The following is a 22,325-nucleotide window of genomic DNA, read 5'->3' as shown; positions in this document are numbered from 1 at the left end:
ATTAGTTATCTATTTTATACATATTAGTGTATATATGTCAATCCCAATCTCCCAATTCATCCCACCCCCACCCCCACCCCTCCGCTGTTTTCCCCCCTCGGTGTCCATATGTTTGTTCTCTACATCTGTGTCTCTATTTCTGCCCTGCAAACCGGTTCATCTGTACCATTTTTCTAGGTTCCACATATATGCGTTAACATACGATATTTGTTTTTCTCTTTCTGACTTCCTTCACTCTGTATGACAGTCTCTAGGTCCATCTACCTCTCTACAAATGACCCAATTTCGTTCCTTTTTATGGCTGAGTAATATTCCACTGTATATATGTATCACATCTTCTTTAGCCATTCGTCTGTTGATGGGCATTTAGGTTGCTTCCATGACCTGGCTATTGTAAATAGTGCTGCAGTGAACATTGGGGTGCATGTGTCTTTTTGAATTATGGTTTTCTCTGGGTATATGCCCAGTAGTGGGATTGCTGGGTCATATGGTAATTCTATTTTTCATTTTTTAAGGAACCTCCATACTGTTCTCCATAGTGACTGTATCAATTTACATTCCCACCAACAGTGCAAGAGGGCTCCCTTTTCTCCACACCCTCTCCAGCATTTGTTGTTTGTAGATTTTCTGCTGATTCCCATGCTAACTGGTGTGAGGTGATACCTCATTGTAGTTCTGATTTGCATTTCTCTAATAATTAGTGAGGTTGAGTGGCTTTTCATGTGACTCTTGGCCATCTCTATGTCTTCTTTGGAGAAATGTCTATTTAGGTCTTCTGCCCATTTTTGGATTGGGTTGTTTGTTTTTTTAACATTGAGCTGCTTGAGCTGTTTATATATTTTGGAGATTAATCCTTTGTCTGTTGATTCGTTTGCAAATATTTTCTCCCGTTCTGAGGGTTTAGACAAGTTGTTTCTTAATGTGGAACCTGAAACCATCCCAATGAACTTTTTCTACATATCAGTTTCCACTGGTTTGTCTTGAACTTTGAATGACTCTTTTACCACTGCATGGTTTAGTAACATGATGCATTGGGTCACGTGGAAATTATTGGTTTACTAAGTTATATGGATCTTCTGAACGTTGACACATTTCAATATACAAAAAAAAACACATAAAAAATTGCATTTGTTGATGTCACTACTCAACTTATCAGAAAGTTTTGAGAAGCCCTCCAGTTCACAATGGCAAACACAAGTTTCCCCAGATTCTAATTTTTACCTGATGACTTGTATTTTATCAGTGGCAACGGTGTATCATTTATGTTCCTTGATGTGACAGGCTCAATTTATTTTCAAGAAAATGCCTGCCAGATACTCAGTACTCAGTATTCAAATACTGAATAACCATAGTTCATCTGTCAGTTGTTCCGTGAAAAAACTAGCAAGTTTAGCTCACAACTCAGATGGCTGTATAAGTGCTTCTCCTGGTGACAGCCTCATCCTCTGCATCCCGCAGAATGTTTGTATATACCTCCCATTTTGTCACACAGACTGTTAAAGAGATGTATAACATAGGGTCAAGGTTGAACACAATTAATATTCGTTATGCTTCGGCATGGACATTCTTAAGTGAAATTAGCATTTCACTTATTTACTTTTATTGCAAGTGGTGTTAATACCTTGAGTATTGGTGCTGCTGCCTTGATTCGTGCTAAGGGCCAGCCAGCAGTTTTTCCCACCAGTGCTTTGCACCATCAGTACAAATGTGGACACAGTGAAAAAGGCAAATCATGTTGTATTATTATTATGAAAATAATTTTGAGCTCCCTGAAAGGGTTTGGGGTTAGACCTGTAAGGTCGGTGGACTGCACTTTGGGAACTGGTGGACCAGATGAACACTAGGGTCCTGTCCTATCATGACTTTCTAATCATCAAGTCTGTGCGGTTCAGACCCCTTCATAACTGAGGTGTAAGGAAGATGGCTTGTACCTACCTGCTTTACTGCTGAGAGATTGCTGCAAACTTCTCCCCAAAGGAGAAGTGATTGTTCTTGGAGGTGTTCTTTTCCCCTGGAGTATCTGAATCCCGTGAAGGACACAGAGGTAGAATTTCCCCAGGTATTCTGGAAGGTGTTCTGTGGGCCTTTGAGTACCTTGGCCATGCTTATTGGTTGCTCAAGAGAAAAGAGCAAGGTTGCCAGGTAGTGCATCATTAGGTATGGCATATGGATCAGCTCTGCGCTTCTGAAGAATGAGGAAGAGGCTGGGTTCCCTGCCCTTGGCCGGAAGTTTGGGTCTCCTTGGGAATGTTGACTAATGTTTTCCTTGATCTGTGGCAAGGGATGCCCTGGGTGGCTTTCGGAGGAGGTTTATAGCGCCTAGTGATTTCCACCAGGCGGGAATACGGCAGAATTAGCTGTTCTTTTTCCGGCACAGGCTTTACCATTTGGCCCAGGATTATTTCTGGAAATGCTGAGAGGTCCAGAATTTTAAACCCAGGAAGAGCCCAGCAGGTGTCTTTTTGTCCCCTACCCCTACTCCTCTACCTCAGATTGGTAACACCGTGAGTTCTCATTTCATTGGTTAATGATTGATAGCGAGAGAGGACATTTCTGTTGACGCCTCTGAAATTCCTTCATTTCAAAAAGTAAGCATTGCTTACTCTGTATAGGTCACTGGGCTGGGAGCTCTGGGGACACCAGAGTTGAAGGAAGAATGGCCTCCATCACCTGGTCTACTGGCAGGAAGGGTTAAGGCCATATGTAAGTGGGGACGGGGGCAAAGATGCATAGCAGTAAGGAATATTTGCTGGCTGCTGTGCAGGGTTTGGCTCTGTGATGGTGCCTTACGTGGGTCTGGGTCTCTCCTTTGGTCCTCACCATGGTCTTGTGGGAGATCGGCACTGTAGGTCCCCAATCCCTCATCCAAAACCTTTGAGCAAATGTGTTTCGGAATGTAGATTTTGTTTTTAAACTTCAGAAGGGAAATACAATGCATAAACCACATACCACAGAACGCCTGCAGTAGGGTTTGGAGTAGCACCCCATAAATAAAACATTTCTGCAGCAAAACATATGAGTATTCACACTTAAAAAGGGACCGCGATGGAATTCCCTGGCGGTCCAATGGTTAGGACTCTGTGCTTTCACTGCCGAGGGCCCAGGTTCAATCCCTGGTCTGGGAACTAAGGTCCCGCAAGCCACATGGCCAAAAAACCCCCCCAAAAAAACAACAAAAAAAACCAAGAATGCAAGCAACCTACCTCATAAGAATGAAAAAGAATTTGCCATGGGATTCCAAAAGAAATGGTCATTTTTTAGGGGTTTTGGGATTTAGGAATTATTGATAGCAGGTTGTGGACAGGTTATATTGCAAGTGGGGCAGTGAGGGACAAAGAAGTTCAATGACCTGTCACAGAGCACACGGCTGGCAGGGGGTGACACGGGAACACGGGGGTGACACGGGAACACAGGTCTGACCCTGGAGCTCTGTGTAAGGGGTATGAGGGGGGGACCAAGGCATGCTCCTGGCATTTATGTGGGTGGGGTTCTGTGAAAGCGTTACAGAAGTGGTAGCCCCTGCGTGTCTCCTCAAAGGGTGGGTAGGATTTTAGGAGAAGGAGTTGAGGATGGGAAAGACTTTCCTGGGGGAGGGAAGATCATGGGTAAATGCTTGACGTGGGATATTTTCTCCCCTCCCTCCAAGGGGATCCTCACCGCTGCTTTTGTCCTTGCTCTTTTCAGGATTCCCTCCGCAGACGCTCGCTGAGGCAGTCCCCGGCCTTGAGCAGCACGACCCAACCCCACGAGGAGGGGAGCCTACAAGCGCCCGAGCTGTCTGCTCACACCCCAGCCTGTCCCCTGCCTGTCCCGCAGGAGGGCCCGGCTTCCAGCACCTCCTCCACCCCCAGGAGCACCCTGGGCCTGCTCAGCCCCCTGACCTTGGAAAAGTGGAGAGCCTCGCCCAGCAGCCCTCCTCCCCTGCCAGGCAAAGGGCTTCCCCAGAGCGGGAGCGGCCGGTGGAGAGACCTTTCAGAGGACAGCCCAGCTGTGGACAGTGGCCTAGAGGCCGACAGGACCGCCTTGAATTTCTCCTTATCCAGTGGGAATGCCCCGACGACCCAGGAGAGGCTGGAAAGAGTGTTCAAACGGCAGGGGAGCCAGCCCCCGGCCCTCAGGTGAGTGTGCTGTGCCCAGGTGATGGTTTTCGGAGAACCGTCCAGTCCCGAGTGGCTCCTTGGGCTCTCTGAGCGAGGCTGTGAAGTAGGGGAGGTGATGATGGTCACTCCACCAGGGAGAAAGCAGCTCAGAGTGCACACACCAGGAGGCTTTGGTGAGGGGGGGGGTTCTTTGGCCCTTCTTAATTCTTCTCAAGGGTCAGCCTGATATGGTACAAGAGATGCGTCGAAGCCAGAGGTATGGTGGTGAATCAGTTCCCACAAGGCTCCTCTGGGGCAATTATTTTTAACCCTATCCTAAGCCCTTGGCTTTTATTCTTTCACAATAGACCTTGGTGATCCCTACACTGATTGGTTTTTGAATGTTAAACCAACCTTACATTTCTGGAATGAACCACCCTTGGCTCTGACGCATTATCTTTGTATATATTGTTTGATTTGACTTACTAATATTTTGTGTAGGGTTTTGTATATAAATTCATGAGGGAGGTTGGCTGGCAAATTTCCTTTCTTGTAACAGCAGCCTTGTGAGATTTTGGTGTCCAGGATATGCTAGAAGTGGTCCCTCTGTTTCTTTATGGTCTTGAAGAGTTAGTGTGAGATTGGTGTTATTTCTTCCTTAAATATTTGGGAGAATTTTCTGGAGAAGGCTTCTAAGCATTGAGTTAAAAGGTTTTAAATTGTGGATTCAATTAAAAAATTTTTTTAATTGAAATTTTCTATTTCTTCTTGTGTCAGTTTTGGCAAGTTGTATTTTTCCAAGGAATTTAACCACTTAATTTATATTTTAACTTTACTGATATAAAATTGTGTAATTATACACAATTTTTTTTTATTGGAATAAAAAAATTTCTTTACAATGTGTTAGTTTCTGCTATACAATGAAGTGAATCAGCTATACGTATACCTATCTCCCCTCCCTCTTGGACCTCCCTTACACTCCCCCCCCATCCCACCCATCCATGTTGTCACAGAGCACCGAGCTGAGCTCCCTGTGCTATATAGCAGGTTCCCACTAGCTATCTATTTTACGCATGGTAGTGTATATATGTCAACCCTAATCTCCTAATTCGTCCCACCCTCTCCTTCCCACCCTGTGTCCAAATGTCCGTTCTCTATGTCTACGTCTCTATTCCTGCCCTGCAAATAGGTTCATCTGTACCATTTTTCTAGATGCCACATATATGTGTTAATATATGATATTTGTTTTTCTCTTTCTGGCTTACTTCAGTCTGTATGACAGACTCTAGGTCCATCCACATCTCTACAAATGACCCAATTTCATTCCTTTTTATGGCTGAGTAATATTCCATTGTTTATATGTACCACATCTTCTTTATCCATTCATCTGTCTGGGCATTTAGGTTGTTTCCATGTCCTGGCTGTTGTAAATAGTGCTGCAATGGACATTGGGGTACATGTGTCCTTGTGAATTATGTATATCCTCTTATTGTCCCTTTAAAGTGTGTAAGATCTGCAGGGATGTCTCTGGTTCCATTCCTGATACTGGTAATTTGTGTTCTATGAATTATATGCTTTTTTCAAGGAGCTAACTTTTGGCTTTGTAGGTTTGTTTTCTAATTAATTGATTCCCACTCTTACTTGTATTCTTTCTTTCATTCTGCTTTCTTTGAGTTTAATTTGCTATTATTTTCTATTTTATTTTATTATTTATTTCTATTTTGTCTTAAATTATTGATTCTCAGCCACCTCCTCCTCCTCCTTCTTCTTCTTCTCCTTCCTCCTCTTCTTCTTTGGGCATTTCTTTCTTTTTTTTTTTTTTTTGCGGTACGTGGGCCTCTCGCTGTTGTGGCCTCTCCCGTTGCGGAACACCGGCTCCGGACGCGCAGGCTCAGCAGCCATGGCTCATGGGCCCAGCCGCTCCGCGGCATGTGGAATCTTCCCAGACCGGGGCACGAACCCATGTCCCCTGCATCGGCAGGCGGAATCTCAACCACTGCACCACCAGCGAAGCCCTTTGGGCATTTCTGATTCTAATTTTTAGGGGCTTCATGACTGCTATTTCAGGATTATTTTCAATATTTCTTACATATAATTATTAATATTGAGTACTACCATTAATTGAGAGTTTACTTAGTTCCTGATACTATACTAGGCACTTTTCATATATTATTCTATTTCATACTTGGAAAAACCTGCAAGGAGGTATTATTATTCCTCAATTTACAGATGAGGGAATACAGACTCATAGAGGTTATCACTCCCAAGGTTGCCTAGCCAGGAAGTGAAGGAGCTGGGATATGAACCTAGGTGTTTCTGAGTCCAAAGCCCGTCATGCCTGTAAGCACCATCCTGTACTAGTTAGGTAATTGCGTTTTTGTTTGTGTGTGATGTGTATGTTTTAAACACTAGTAATTTGCTTGGAGAATTTCTGCAGGGGTGGGTATAAGAAGTATTAGGCATCCTGGTTTGTAATACTGGCTTTTTAAGTCATTTACTGTGCGCCTAATATGTGCCAGGCACTTAGGCACTGGTAGTGCAAGGCAAGCTAAACAGATACAGTGTATTAACTCCCTTTGTGACCATAGATAAGCTGGGCCTACTTTGCTTATACATTTTGTGACTATGTTATTTGATGCATATACACATAGAATTCTTATAGCTTCCTGTCAGATAGACTTTTCTATCATTATGAGATCTCTCTTCATCTCTAATAATTCTTATTGCCTTAGTGTCTATTTAGGTATAGCTACGTCAGCTTTCCTTTGATTAGTGTTTTCATGGTATATCTTTTTTTCCATCTTTTTATTTTCATCCATTCTGTAGCTTTACATTTAAAGGTGCCAACCAAAAGTCTGTGCGGTTTACCAGGATCCTTCACCCTTTTAAAAAATAATTATAATTTATTTAAATTAAAATAAAGCAAAACAAAACAAAACCAGTTTACCCATTTCTCCCACCTTCTACCCACCTCAGCTTTCTTCTTTTGTAATATCTTTTAAGGCTACAAATTTCCCTCTAAGTAATGCTTTGTATCCCAGAAGTTAATAAATTATATAATCATATAATTTAGCTTAAATGTTTTCTAATTCCCATTGTGATTTATTCTTTTGACCTGTGGGCTATTTAGACATGTATTGACTAATTCACAGCATTTGGGCTATTTTTCGGGTTATCTGTTTGTTTTTGATTTCTAGCTTATTTCCACTTTAGTCATAATATATTCTGTATGATTTCAATCCTTTGATATTTGTTGAGATTTCTTTATGGTCTAGTATATATTTAAAGCTTATCTCTCATAACCAGCATATATGTGGATTTTTAAAAATCCAGTCTGATAATTTTTTGTTTTAGTTGAAATAATTATTGCATTTACATTTTCCTTTTGCTTGAAGAACTTTCTTTAGTATTTCTTTAGCAGGTATATTACAATAAATTTTTTTTTTCAGTTTTTGTTTGGTAATGTCTTTATTTTGCCTTTATTTTCAGTGGGTATAGAATTCTAGATTGGTAGCATATTTTCTTTTCAGCACTTTAAGTATTTAATTCTATTATCTTACCTTAGTCTTTCATTATCTCTATTGATAAATAAGTTGACATTTTTTATTACTACTCTTTTGAAGGTAATGTGTCTTTTTTTTAACCTCTGACTGCTTTTTAATTTTTTTTTTTTTTGCTTCTTCTCATTCTTTAATTTTTTTGCTTCTTTTCATTCTTTAATTTTCATCACAGTGTTACTATGATGTGCCTAGACATGGTTTTCTTTGACATTTCCATTAGTATATGTAGAGCTTCCTCAGTTTGGGGTTGATACCTTTCATCAGTTTTGAAAATTATTGTCTATTGTCTTTTCAAATATTGCTTTTATCCCATCCTTTCTTTTCTCTCCTGGTACTCCAGTTATACATATATTACTACATATTTTCACTGTTCTATAGGGTTTAAAAAAATATTCTTTCCTATGTTTTCCATCTTTTTCTCTCTCTGTACTTTAATCTATCTTCTGGTTCATGTTTTTTCTCTTTTGCCATGCTATTAAATATATATAATAATATATTACTTTCAGTTATTTTTCAGTTTTATAATTTCTGTTCCTTTGTAAAAAGTAGATATCAGTCTTTGTGAGATTCTTCATCTTTTATTTTCTTGAGCACATTATTCATAGTCATTTTAAAGTTGCTGTCTGGTAACGTCCATATCTGGATCACCTATAGGTCTATTGATATTGTCTTTTTCTTTTGGGTTTTGATAATTTTGTCCTGTTTCTTTGCATTTCTGATAATTTTGATTCAATTCCAGACATTGCATGTGAATAATTGTAGAGGCTCTGGTTAACATTACCTTCCTCCAAAGAGGATTTAATTTTCTTTTGGTAGATATTAATCTTTTGTTAGTTTTAGACTTTGTAAAATATCTTTTCCTTTGTTGGACAGAAATTCTTAATTTTGGCATAATTAATCCATCTCTTGTTTGACATATGATTTGCATTTTTGCATTTTTTCTTTATTAAGTCCTTTCTTTCCTTTAGGTTTCCATGGTATTCTCCTGTATTTTTTCTATTAATTTTGTAATTTTAGCTTTCACATTTGGGTATTTAATCTTTTGTATTTGTTAGGTTGAAAGACTCACTTTTATTTTTCTCCATATAGTAAGACAGTTTTCCTAGCACCACCTACTCTACAATTTGTTCTTTACCCCATGTCTTGATTCTTTTCTAATTTCCTGTATAGATTGTCCAGCCAGTGCAGTAACAGTGCTGTATATTCAGAACTTCTTCCCCATTCCTTTTTCTAACTACGATTGCTGCAAAATTGCAGAGACCTTATACAGGAAATCATCAGAAATCATAAGCCATCCTGGTGCCTTTTAGGGTATCCACAGAGACACTCTAGAGAACAGCCTTATCTACTTATTAGTTTTTAAACTAGAAATGGTGGGACTGGCTTTACATTAAACAAATATATATATATATTTTTGTTGTTGTTGTTGTTGTTGTTTGTTTGTTTTTCGGTACGCAGGCCTCTCACTGTTGTGGCCTCTTCCGTTGCGGAGCACAGGCTCCGGATGCGCAGGCTCAGCGGCCATGGCTCACGGGCCCAGCCGCTCCGTGGCATGTGGGATCTTCCCGGACCGGGGCACGAACCCGTGTCCTCTGCATCGGCAGGCGGACTCTCAACCACTGTGCCACCAGGGAAGCCCTAAACAAATATTTAATATATATATTTTAAAAGAATCATGACCATCTAACAATATTTTAAGGTTGCAGCCAGGCACAAAATATACTAGCTCTCTCTTGTGTTTCATTGGTCATGACCATAGCTTTTATTACTATGGCTTTATAGTTATAACCTGGTATCTTGGTAGGGTCAGTTCCCTACTTCGCCTTTCTTTCAGGATTGACATAGCTATTTACAGATCTTTATTCTTTATGTAGGCCCTTTTGCCTGTTCACCCAACATGTCTAACTTATTTCTACAAGAGGGATAACTGGTTTGTCCCTTTGCCTTTGTAAGTCCCAAGGCCTTTGTAAAGGCCTTGCTCTCAAACCATCTCATGAGTGTCTCTTTCTTGTCAATCAGGTGTTTTATACTCATAGTGGTTTTCTTTGACTAACTTCACCTCCACCCACCTCTAGCCTATTTTATTGTTATCACAGCACCTATCATAACCTGAAATGGGCTCTGGAGTCTGATGACCTGGACTGGCAAACCACCTCTGCTCTTTATAACCACTGTGGCCTTAGGCCAGTTCTTAGGCCCTTGAAAGATGGTATGGACTTTGTCTTAGAGGAGGAGCAAGGTAGCAGGTAAATGTGCTGCCACAGCCCCCTCCCTCAGGACCAGGCGAAGTATGACCAGGAGTGCTTAACATGTGATAATAGTGTTGATCTTTATGTCAGTAAGTGTTTTGGGAGCTTTGTTGTTTATCCACTACTTGTTCCCTCTATGCTGAGCACCTTGCTAAGCACACGTGTGTATTATCTCGTTTGCTCCTTACGATAATCCATTCAGGTGGATATTATTGGTTTTCTTCTCAGGGCGGGGGAGGTTCTCATTAAATAGTATTCTTCTCCTCCTGAGTTCTGAACAAATTGCCAAGGGAAACAAAGGATATCAACTGGATTGGGGTAAAATACATATCATCTCTGTGATTGATAAAGGGAAGGTAGGAGACACAGCAACTCATGAGGCCTGGTGGGCCCAGAGCTGGACAGACTTCTCCACCTCATCTCAGGCCCAGGACCATGTGGTGGGAGGGGCCAGCCCCCAGAAGAGCAGCTCACTCCCAGAGGAGAAAGGGTGCAGCTGAGCCTAATGCCCCTCTTTCCTTTCTTTCCCCAATTAACCAATCAGGTCACACATCCTCCCTCAGGATGGAGTGAATAAAAAGGAAGAGAGTAAAGGTCTGCAGGGTAGACCAGTAGAACTCCTTCCAAACGCCCCGGAGACACTGGGAGTTGAGAACAAGCATCCTCCCACCCCAGCAATTATTATTCCATTTTAGATGAGGAAACTGAGGCACAGAGAATTAAAGGAACCTGTCAAGATTCTGGGTCGATGCAGGCCTAAGGGCTCACAGTTTGGCACATGGAATATGGGTTGGATTTCAGCAGTCTCTCATCCCCTCAGTTAGGCAGCTTTGTGCAGTGCACATACTACCCAACTGTATGTGGCACCCTTGGTTTGAAACCAGGGCCAAAGTAATCCCACTTGCTAAAACTACCTACCTCCTGCTCTTCCCAATACCCCTCCAACAGTCTTGTCTGCCCATCACTTGTTTTTTTCATTCAATACAGTAAACATAGGTCTGAGACCTAGTGTGTATAAGATCCTGTGAACCCTTCAGGTGAGAGAGTCGTGTGCGTATGTAATTCTTTTAAAACATGACGAGGGACAGTGAGATGACAGCAGAGCTGGCTCGCATGCATGGCACATGCTCCATCACTCAGCCCTAATGAAGCTGGAGGAAAGGTGGCTACTGGGAGCCTTTGCTGGGCCTTGCAGCATCAGGTTTAGGGATGGCCATGGAAGTCACACCTGGGGGCGGGGGAGTGAGCATGTGTCCTGGGAGAGGGGGCAGGTGGAGGACGTGACCTGCTGAGATGTCAGGGAACGTGAGTATACGTGCAGTCAGGCCCTTCTGACACTGACTCCTTAGATCAGACTCAGTTGCTGAAGGAACTGTTTTTTGCTTTGATTTTTGTTTCTTTCTTGTGTCCTTTGATCTTAGAAGATGCTTAGAAAATGTCACCTTCTCATGGTTGTGGCAGTTTGGGGCCATTTGTCCCTTGTCACTGGCTAGTCAGGGCTGCCCTTGTTGGATTCCTCTCGCAATCAGTCAGATCCGCTGGGCCTCTGGCCCTGACCTGGGTGGTCCTGTAACCCTTGCCTCACTCTGCTTCCTCTGTACCTTTGCGTATCTTGCTATCACCTACACACCTGGCCCAGACTAGGCCCTCTAGAAACCTCAGGCGCAGGACTAAGAGCATCGGAGCAGTGATTCTTTATTTACAGCCCCGGAGCCCAGTCTGCCAAGCCTGTGGCTCCCCAGGCGGCACTTAGTGGAGGTTGATAGTCTGGTTGGGGGCAGTCTCACTTGCGGTGCTTATGCTCTCTTGGGGCCTGATGGCCTGTCATTTGTCTGAGTCCCTCAGAGTGAATCCTTGGGGCTTCTCATGGCCACACGGACCCTGCTGTGGTTGAGTTTCTGCATGTTAGTTCAAAACACATCATGCCGGGCATTTGACAATAAGAACTAGCTTCAGGGCTTCCCTGGTGGCGCAGCGGTTGAGAGTCCGCCTGCCGATGCGGGGGACACGGGTTGGTGCCCCGGTCCGGGAGGATCCCACGTGCTGAGGAGCGGCTGGGCCCGTGAGCCATGGCCGCTGAGCCTGCGCCTCCGGAGCCTGTGCTCCACAACGGGAGAAGCCACAACGGTGACAGGCCCGTGTACCGCAAAAAAAAAAAAAAAAAGAACTAGCTTCCACATATGTTTTCCAGATGTGTGTGGGCTGCAGAAGCTGCAGCCACGTACATTTTGCCCGGTCTCCTTTGGAAGCATGGGTGTACTCAGTGTCGTGACGTTGAGAAGAGTTGTTGGCCTCCCTTGGGAGTTCAACCCATGGCAGCGGCCCAGCAGCAGTGTCTAGCTTCTGGAAGGTAGAGGTCAGAATTGGGTCTCGTTGGGCTGAAATCAACATGTTGACAGGGCTGTGGTCCTTCTGGAGGCTCTAAGGGAGAATCTGTTTCCTTGTCTTTTCTAGCCTTTAGAGACTGCCCACATGCCTTGGCTTGTGGCCCCTGTTTTCCGTCTTCAAAGCCAGTAACGTGAGCCGGGTCCTTCTCAGGCTCTCATCTCTCTGATTGTCCCTTTCTCCCTTTTCCGCCTCCTTCTTCCCCTCTGAAGGACCCCTGTGGTTCCATTGTGTTCACCTGGATAATCCAGGGTAGCCTCCCCATCTCAAGGTCAGCTGACCAGCAACCTTATCTCCACTGACCAGCAACCTGATCTCCAGGAATTCCCTTTCCATGTAACCCAACATGTTCACAGGTTCCAGGGCTTAAGACAAGGGCATCTTTAGGGGTGGGCGTCATTCTGCCTGCCACAGAGGGCAACTGTTTCTTTCTTGCAGTGTTTAAAATCCTTTTTGGTCTCATGATTTTTAAACTGTTTACTTTTACCCTCTCCCTTTCTACTACTCCCAGGAGAAATTTTGTTGTTTTCACCTTATCCAGCCATTCTCCCCTGCTTGTCTGACTGTCTTCATGTCTCTCTCTTTTTTATGTGGGTCATGTGTGGGAAGGGAACCAGGAAGACCCACGGCTGCACGGTCCCTGGGAGCTGCGGGATTAGGCCTGTAGAAGATGTCTGGCTATGTGGCTGTCATGGTGTATCCAGTGAGCTCAGGGCAGTTGTGAATTTCATGAGCATCGATAGATTTCACCCTGGGGAAGGTGGATGTTTTCCCAGAATACAAGCTGAAAGTGTGATAGAATCCATGGAATTGAAGTTTAATTTCGTTGGGTTTTTAAAAAGATGTTTTAAACTGGGTGTTTTGAAAGCGGAGTGGAATAGATGTTGCTTTAGAATCTGTCTCGATTCTTAAGCGTATAGTTTGTCAGGCCTAGAAAGATCCTTGGGATCCAAGCCCTTCATTTGGCAGGTGGGGAACAGGGCCCAGGGAGCAGAGGGGAAATGGCTCACCTGAGCTCTTGCAGGTGTCGTACGGTCCTTTCATAAGCTCTGTTTTCACTGTCTGGCTATGTTGAGAGCTTTTTCTCGAAATATGTATGGTCTTTCCTGTACTCAGTATAAGCCTGCAGCACAGTTGTCATCCATCAGCATGTGACATCTTATTCCTCACACAGTCGTCCCTTGGTTTTGGAGAGGCCTGATTTCAATCCCTGAGCTCATGGAGTTTGTCCTCAAAAAACCCCCATCAATTCACAGAAATATCCATTTATTCAATTAACTTATTAGCACGTTTTTAATGAGTGCCGTAGTGTGTCAGAGCCAGCTTGTACTGGCTCACAGACCTGACTGTTGCCATGTCTTCCTGACATCAGTGTGGTAGCTTGAAATGGGTCATGGTAGGAATATTTACACCATGGGAATTGGCAAATGCTGCCAATTAGCATCCCCCTTCCCTGGAGAGCCAGTTGTTAACTTCTACCAGCACGCCACCCGTGATGGCCTACTATGTGCCAGATGCAGTTCTAGCCACTGGGGATTCCACATGGATGAAGGACCAAGCCTCTGCCCTCTTGGAGTGTATACTTCTGATGGGGAGAGGCAGCCCATGACAACAACCCAGTGAGTAAATATATAACAAACCTGGGTGCCACGAGGAAAAGTAATCCAGGGAAGTGTGATGGGGAGCCCTGGGTTTGGGGCTACTGTTCTACAAAGGGAAAGCTGGGGAAAACCTTTCTGAGAAGGTGATGTGAGAGGAGACCAGAAGGAAGACAGGGAACCAGCTTTTGATCCTTGGGAGCAAATGCAAAGAGAGCAGCCGTGCACAGGCCCTGTGGTGGGAACAGGGTGCTTGTTCAGGCTGAGTGGATGAGGGGGAGAGGTGGAGAGGGAGGGGAAGAGCGAGCAGGGGCCTGGAGGCTGCTGAAGGTGCTGGCTTTGCCTCTGGGTGATGCAGGAGCCTTTGGAGGTCGGGCAGAGGCATGGCCTTCTGCGACGTGTGCTCAGCAGGGTCCCTCTGGCTGCCGGGCTGAGGTTGAGAATAGATTCCAGGAGACAAGGCTGGCAGCAGGGGGACCAGGCAGGGGGCGACTGCAGTCGTCTGGAGGAGAGCTGATGGTGGCTTGAATCAGGCCTCTGTGCTTGATCTCGATGTATTTTGTGCCTCCGTTAGCAAGATGTGTCCTAAGGTAATTGCTTCTTCGCGTTACACCATCTCAGCTTGGGAAAGCTTTCCTAGGAACACTCTACTTTTGGGTAGAAGGGGAAGCCTGCCTATGGTAGAGTCAGCAGGACTTGACCCTGGATTAGATTTGCCTCATTAGAGAACGAGAAGAGACAGGATGACTCCAAAGTTTTTGGCTGAACAACCGGAAGATGGAGTTGCCGTTCCCTGAAATGAGGAGGGTGGCGGGAGAAGCAGGTGTAATCATGGGCACCAGGCCACAGTCCATTGTCCTCCCTGCCAGGCCAGTGGTGTTTCTTTGTTGACTGGCCTCCCTGTGGCCTGAGTCAGAGACCATGTGTCTGGAATCCACAGATGTGAGCAGTCAGCGGTCTTGTGGTTCTCATTTCAGGCCCTGTTGATGCTATTGTGACAGGACAGTTCTCTTCTGGCCTCAGGGTCTTATTGAAGCTGTGAAGAGGTGGTTTCTCACACCAGGACTATTACTAGAGCCCACGTAATAGGATTGCTCACGGCTGTTCTCTGAGGACAGTGAAAGCAATTGTCTTGCCTTTAAATCGAGCGCTTATTTTTCCTGTGTTTGCAGGTTGAATGTCTGCCTTGGTCAGATGTCCAGCCCTCTCTGGGCCTCTGTGCTCCCGTCTGTAAGGGAAGGGTTGGATGGACTGCTCTTCAGGGGCTCCTCCGTCTCTGACATGCCCCTCATCCCACACGGTACACATGGCCTTGGGCGTGTCCAGGCCAAAGTTCCACCTTCTCTGTGATCCAGGAATCATAGTCTATTCAGCTGGTCTCTAATGTTCATCTTGTGTAAAGAATGAGCATGTAAACGGGGCCCTGTGCCTTGGGAGTCCCTCCTAGATGGTGGGCTCCTCTGAGCTCCTATAGTAAAATGATACAGGACTCAGCAACGCAGATTCGCCCCCAGCCCCGAGCATGAGGGTCTGTTGCTGGAGGCCTGATGGTCTCCTGTTCCGGCTGCAGGGTTTTGTCTGGGAGGCTGGCTGAGTGCTGCATCGTGCCACCTCCAGCCCCTTTGCCTATTACTTGTTGAATGATTTCTGTCTTAGGTCAAAGTGCCAAGAACAGCTCTTCTCAAACTGTGATCCCTGGACCGGCAGCACCTGCGTTGCCTGGGAACTTGTTAGAAACACAACTTGTCTGACTTGCTGAATTGGAACTTTGGGGGTGAAGCCCAGCAGGGTGTTTTAACAAGTCCTCCAGGTGATGGGCTGCAGGCTAAGTTTTGGGAACCAGTGCCCCGGAAGCTGAGCCTGAGTTGGAGGGTCAGGTGCATGTAACCTGTTGGGCGTGTGCTCTCAGGAGAAAGGCAGCGAGGGAAGCAGGACAGGAAGCAGGGGAGGGTCTCGGCAGGGATGTGGAAGGTCAGGCGGCTCCCACAGGGAGAGGAGCATGGGAGCTGACCCAGAGCTGCTCCCTCCTTTAAGCTAGGAGAGGGCTTTCCTTTCTTGTGTCAGTCATTGGCTATGGGTGGCCCATCCTGGGGTGGGGCGGGCAGTGCGCCATCTCCTGGCTGAGTTTTGCGAAGGAGAGCTCTCTGGAGAAGGGCGCAGCTGTGAGCCTTTAGCAGCCAACGTGGATAGCAGCTGGGATGGGTGCGCCAGTCAAGGTCATGTGTGGGGGACACCTGCATCTTCCACATCAGTTCTCACGGTTCCTTCTATACTCGCCCAGCTCCCAGGGGGATAATAAAAATAGACAGTCGTCTCGAAGCCTGCTCACGGCCGTCACTTCCGGTGCACGGGATGTCCTGGTGAGGCAGGCCAAGCAGGGATCATTTACAGGTGAGGAGACAGACCCAGAGGGGGAGACTGGAAAGAAGTTCGACATAAACCCCCAGACAGCCCCTCCCGTCACGACCCCCACAGCTCGCGTTGCAAGAGCACCATGTTAACCCATCGCTGGCTTCAAGCTGGATGATGCCCTGCTGTCTCGGTCAGACAGGAGGTGTCCCTGAGCTTTCTTGGCGCCCAGATCTGGCACTGGGGATGTGGAAAGATGAGATGTCTCCCTGCTCTGAAGCCAAAGGCCCGCTGAGGCTGTATGTAATTGAGTGCTTAACTGTGGCCCTCAGAGGAGGGCCGGGAGCAGGTGGAGGTGCTGTTGGCAGGGCAGGAGGGCCTTGGGCTTGGAGAGGCCGTGTTTGATGCCAAGACTTGACGGTGAACTAGTAACACTGGGCGAGGAATAGCTGTGATTAGCCTGCCTTGTTCTGCGCGGATCTCTGCAGCCTGGACACAGACACAGCCCCACCAAGGCATCCACGTGTGACAGCTCTGTGTCAAGGCCTGTAGTCAATTCCAGGGACACAGCAACTGATGTAGGGTGTGCCCGCATCAGGTTTTCGGGTTTTGCAGGAGAATGGACAGTAGGTGGCAGCAGATCTTCATCAATCTTCAGGACCCCAGAGACTTTGGTTGGCCCTGTTGTGTGATTTCAGCCAGCAGACACTCACCAGGCCCCTACCCACGATGATGACGTGACGACACACTCAGGTGGGAGAGAGATGAATGAGATCCAATCCCTCCCGAGTCCTCCCCACTCCCGGGCTCCAGATCACTAGCCAGGCCTGTTTGCACCCTGAGAGGGAGTGAATGATGCCACCTGGGGCCTGGCAGAGGCTGAGCAGAGGATGTGGCATTTGTGGTTTATTGACTGTTCCCCATATCCGAGCATCGAGAGTCTGACAACATCTGCGCTGCATGGGATGAGTAATGGGTAGAATTTCCATTTTAATTTGTCTCTGCACATTATTTGGACTTTATGTCAGACTAGGGGGGTTCGAAATTAGCTGAGTCTTGAAACATACACAACACACAGTTGCTTTCCCGCGTGCCAGAAACCCCGCGTGAACAGGTGGCCTGCCTGGGGCTCCTGTGCTGGTCCAGCTTCCCCTTCACACCTGCCATCAGCGCCCTGTGCCTAGCTGGTTCTCCTTCCCACCTCTTACCCACATTCACCCTGCGTGTGTGTCCCCGGTCCACAGTGGAATGCCTTCTCTCTCCTCCGAAAGCCGGCCTCTCCCTGGCACGTCCAGGAGTTTAAACAGGAGAAACGGCTCCAGCGCACATTACAGGCCACTCGGAGCCCTCCAGGAGCAGGATTGATGCTCTCACCCCTGTGCGTTAATTATAGCTGCCACCTACCTTCAGTTCAAGGGTTTCTGAGTCTTTGATCCAATGCATCGCCCAGGGGAAGGAGACTTCTCATGAGTCAGATTTCCTTCGAGATCAAGAAAGTGTGGCTAGAGAGGCAAGAGAGTGTCCACGCCTCTCCTTGGAAGGGTGAATGATCTCATTTTGGACATTAGGATGGCAGCTCTGAGATCCTCCTCTGCACACAGCTGGGCCTTGCCAGCTCTGCCCTAGGCCCAAGTCCATGGCACGCAAGCTGGGAAGATGTTCCGTGCAGGGGAAGCCGCTGCTGCTAGATGGGAAGAAGCTGTTAAGGCTCAGGGATAATTTTGGGAGGTGAGTGTCAGAGAGCAGGGGAGGGGTATGGAGACTCTTATCTCCTGGGTGCTTTTTCCCCCTCACTCCAAGATGCTTACTGGCTGGTCTGTGAGCTAGCTTCCAGCAGACCCTAGCTACCAGAACCCCAAAGAGAGGCCCATCTGGAGATTAGCAACAGGGTCAGGATGAGAGTGAAGCAAGTGAGGTATCGCAGGGGCAAAATTTAAGGAGGCACTCACTCTTATGGTGTTTCAGCTGCAGTGTAGGCACCTCCATGAACCTTGAGACTGAGTGCCTCCTTAAATTTTGCGTCCTAGGTACCTTGTTATGTTTCACCCTAATTCTAGCCTGGTCCGAAGTCTGGCTGCTTCTCTTCTGCTTCTCAGTATCATGGGTAGTCCTCAATAGAGCATAATGATTTGATAATTCATCTCTACTTCCATGAACTCTTTGAGGATTGGAGTGGGCCTTACTTCTTCGTTGTTCTTGTTTTTCCTAGCTATGTCCCTGGACCTGGCAATCTATATGGAGCAAATGAGAGAATGTACATAGTAAGGAGAATGAAAGGGAAAACCATGCTGATCTGTTTGGGACAGTGTCATGAAACTTAGGTTGATAATCTTTAATAGAATTGGAACCGTCCAAACTTTATCTTCAAGTTCACTTGTCAGCATTCATTCATTCACTCATTTATTTTTTATTCATATATTCATTTAACTGTGATGTCCAGTATTGGAGTCATCTTGAACGTTGCCTTCTTTAGGAAGCCTTTCTGATCTCTTCCCTGCTCCTATACCCGGACGTGATCCCCTTCTCATACCTCTCACAGCACACGTCACACTGGAGACCTGACAGGCTGCCATGTTTCTCCTCCTGGGTTGTCAGCCACCTGAGTATGGGGGTGAGCCGTCTGTGACCCTGCCTCCCTCAATTTTGATCAGAATTGTTCCAAGCTTATTGGATGGAGCTGAATTATTGGCATGGCCTTGTGGGAGGGGGAGGTGAAATGTGAAGTCTTCCCCTTCATTCGAGGGACACACAGGAGAGTGGGACTAGTGATTTAGCAAACAGGAAAGTCACCTGAAAATAGGAGACATCTGTCCCAGAGCCAGATGGATGGTGCCCATTGAGGCGCCGTAGGATCTCGGAGGGGGCGTTGCTGTTCCTGGGCTGGGCCTTGAAGTCTGAGCGGGGTTGGAATAGACCAGTTGGGGGCCAGCCAAGGGCCTCACTGCTGTGCCTGACATACTCATCACTCTTCTGCACCTTCCTCCAAGCCTGAGATTTTTTTGGGGTGGGGGGAAAGTTTGCCCATGTCCCCGGGGATCTCATTCCTAAAGACTAAAGCAGCTCCCTTGCTCTTCCTCAGCCCTTTTTTTTTTTTTCCCCCCCTGGGGCCTGCATTGGGTTCTGCTGCATTTGCAGACATTTTTGGATAATGTGCACTTATGGTGGCTCATGGAGAAAGAGACTAATCTCGTAGCTTTCCTAAGGATTGGGAAAGGGCACTGATTTAGGGAAAAGATGGGCATCCCTGTTCTCACCCCAAGTATAACCCTGACAGGCTGGCTACCTTGGGGCCTGGGTGGAGCGAGCTGAAGTCTTTCCCTGGCCAAATCCTGTTGCGTCCTCCTAGAGTGGACCTTCCCTCGTGACTCCTCAGCTGGTTTTCCTAAACAGTGGCCATGACTCACTTGGGCTGGTGCCTCTACCTTGATGCTGAGTTCTGTCAGGGGCATTTGGGGCAGAATTCTTCAAATCACAAAGATGACCCGCCAGGGCCGTCTCCTGTGTGTGTGCCTCATTCCAGAAAATTCTACTTTGTTTTCTCTGCTCATTGCACAAGAAGTTACTAAAACCATGGGATTCCTTCCATTTCCTGTAGGGGCCGGGTTCGTGGCCATGGGTCCCTCAGAAGTAGAGCCTCTTCCCGATAGAGTAAACAGTTTTTGATCTCTATGTAAATACCTGTCATTTAATTTTATTCAGTTCAACAATGCATTTATGGAGTTTCTCTTGCTTGTTCGAATAGTGCTGGGGAGAGAGGCTGAAGATGTGGCTCTTGCCCCAAAGAGGCCAAGACCTCCGTACACATAAAATCATGATTAAAAAAAAAAAAAAGAAGAGAAAGTGACAAGCAGACAGGGCAGGTGCCATGGAGCTGGAGTCTAGATTGTTTGAAGGATAATTAAGCTGTTGATATTACTGAATAGTCATTCTGTTGCAAGAGCATTCGATGTATTACCTCGTTTAATTCTGACAGCAACACTAGGAGGGTTATCAGCTCCGTTTTACAGATGGGAAAACTGAGGCACAGAATTACCAACCAGCCTGAGTTCATGCAGGCAGTCTGGCTCTAGGGACCTCAGTCTTAACCCCTATCCTCAAGCCCCTGTCTGAGGAAGGAGGACTCATGGGGAGCTGACATGGGTGAGGACTTAGAGGGTTGGTCTGGTGATTCAGGGAGTGGACGCATGCCAAGCTGAAGGGCCAGTGTGAACAAGTGTGAAGAGGCAGGTGAGGTGGTATAGCTGGAACCCAGGGCATGTGTGGGGACCAGGAGGAGAGGAGACTGGAGGACTGGACAGTGCTTGAGAGCCAAGCTAAAGAGCAGTAGAGAGGAACAGAAAGGTTTCTCGAATTTTTGGTTAGGTGGTGGTTGTTTTTTTTAACTCGTTAGAGCTGTGCTTCAGGGAGACTAGTCCAGGAGCGCTGCAGAAATGACAAGGGTGACCAGTAGCAGGAATCTGACCGAGAAGGTGGGGTGGGCCCTGACCCGAGGAGCAGGAGATCTGGGAGGAGAATCCTTGGGACTTGGTGTCCAGGGAGGTTGTGGGCCTGGAGGGCCGGGAGACTGGGCATGCGGATGGCAGGGAGAGGGGACCTGACTGGGGGAGGCACTGGCTCAGGAAGCAGATGAAGAGGCTGTTCCTGGAGATGTCCAGTGGAGCTGTTGTTTCCACAGTCAGGAGTGGGGCAGAAACGCAGATCCTGGGCAATGTTGCATGAGAGGTTGGGAGGGGACATCTGGGAGGGGCTGGCACGGGGCTGAGAGTTGAAGTACTTGGAGGGGTGGACATGGCCAAAGGTGCAGGATAAAGGTGCCAAGGTCAGAATCCTGCAACGGGAGAGCCACATGTTTGACGTGGTAAGGAAGAGGGGTGGTCAGAGCAGAGGAGGACTTGGGAGGTGAGGGAGGAGAGGGTCTCCAGGAAGCAGGAGGTGTGGGCAGCTTCGGAACCTTAGTGGGGAGATTGGGAAGGTCACTAGGTCTGGTGACAGAGTGGCTTTGGAGAGAACACTTTCAGTAGGGACTTGGGGGCAGAAGGTCACCTGCAGCAGGGTGAGGACACGCACGAGAGCATGCAGCTTTTTAAAAGAAGTTAGAGGGCTTCCCTGGTGGCGCAGTCGTTAAGAATCCGCCTGCCAATGCAGGGGACATGGGTTCGAGCCCTGGTCCGGGAAGATCCCACATGCCGTGGAGCAGCTAAGCCCTTGTGCCACAACTACTGAAGCCTGCGCGCCTGGAGCCCATGCTCCGGAACAAGGGAAGCCACCGCAGGGAGAATCACGCTCACCGCAACGAAGAGTAGCCCCCGCTCGCCGCAACCAGAGGAAGCCCGTGTGCAGCAACAAAGACCCAACGCAGCCAAAAATAAATAAATCTATAAAAGAAAAAAATAAAAGAAGTTAGAGGGGATGAGAAGCATAGGGACAGGATGGCTGCTCAAGAGGGTAGAGGGTTAGGGCACAGGGTCTTTCTCTCCAGGATGGGAGAGATAGGAGCACATCTGTAAGCCAGGGGCTGGGCGGCAGGAGCAGAGGGGAGAAACTGATCATTCGTAGAGACTCTGAGGGGACAGGAAGTGTGGGCCTGGGCGGGCCCGGGAGTGGGCAGCGGCCACAGTAGCCAGATTCATCTTCTGCCAAGCTCCACGATGATAATTGATGTCCGTAATGACCGGCCCGGGGCATTACAAGTTCCCAGAGTACCTTTTAAATCCTCAGTGAAAGAGCCAGTTCTGCTCAGCAGAGTTTCTGAGGTATTTGAAATGTATTCCAATTAAGCAAATCTTTGTTAAGTGACTGAGGACTGCTGTTTGGGAAGCATTGCAGTTTATTGTGTTCTGAGACTTTGCAAGGTGGCGCTCCATCTGTAATATATTTAGTAACCCAGCATGGTGAGGCTGAAAGGGCCCGAGATTTAGAATTGGACAGATCTGTCCCTTACTAACAGGGTGACCTTGGGCACAGTGTGTGTGTGTTTTCAAAAAAATTTTTACAACTTACTTCCTTCATCTAAAAAATGGGATGACATACCTACTTTTATGTTTATGTTATCTTTATGTTATGAAGAGTAAATGAAATAATGTATGTAAAGCATTTGGCCCACAG

The 22,325-nt window shown here is 46.9% G+C and overlaps 1 protein-coding gene across 4 annotated transcripts in view; it reads left to right on the top strand.

Annotated features, from left to right (window-relative positions):
- Positions 1 to 22,325, top strand: part of MINDY4 (MINDY lysine 48 deubiquitinase 4) — a 113,239-nt gene that overhangs the window by 16,215 nt on the left and 74,699 nt on the right. For all 4 annotated transcript variants that reach the window (XR_009541958.1, XM_060156892.1, XM_060156891.1 and 1 more), the window contains exon 5: positions 3,685 to 4,118. Coding sequence is in view for 3 of the 4 variants with exons in the window: in XM_060156892.1 (XP_060012875.1) it covers positions 3,685 to 4,118 (434 nt within the window). In the remaining variant the exon portion in view is untranslated. The remainder of the gene's footprint in view (positions 1 to 3,684; positions 4,119 to 22,325) is intronic.

The sequence above is a fragment of the Lagenorhynchus albirostris genome, chromosome 8 (assembly GCF_949774975.1).
Source record: "Lagenorhynchus albirostris chromosome 8, mLagAlb1.1, whole genome shotgun sequence".
NCBI classification, from domain to species: Eukaryota; Metazoa; Chordata; class Mammalia; order Artiodactyla; family Delphinidae; genus Lagenorhynchus; species Lagenorhynchus albirostris.
This window is presented reverse-complemented; position numbering and strand designations above follow the sequence as displayed.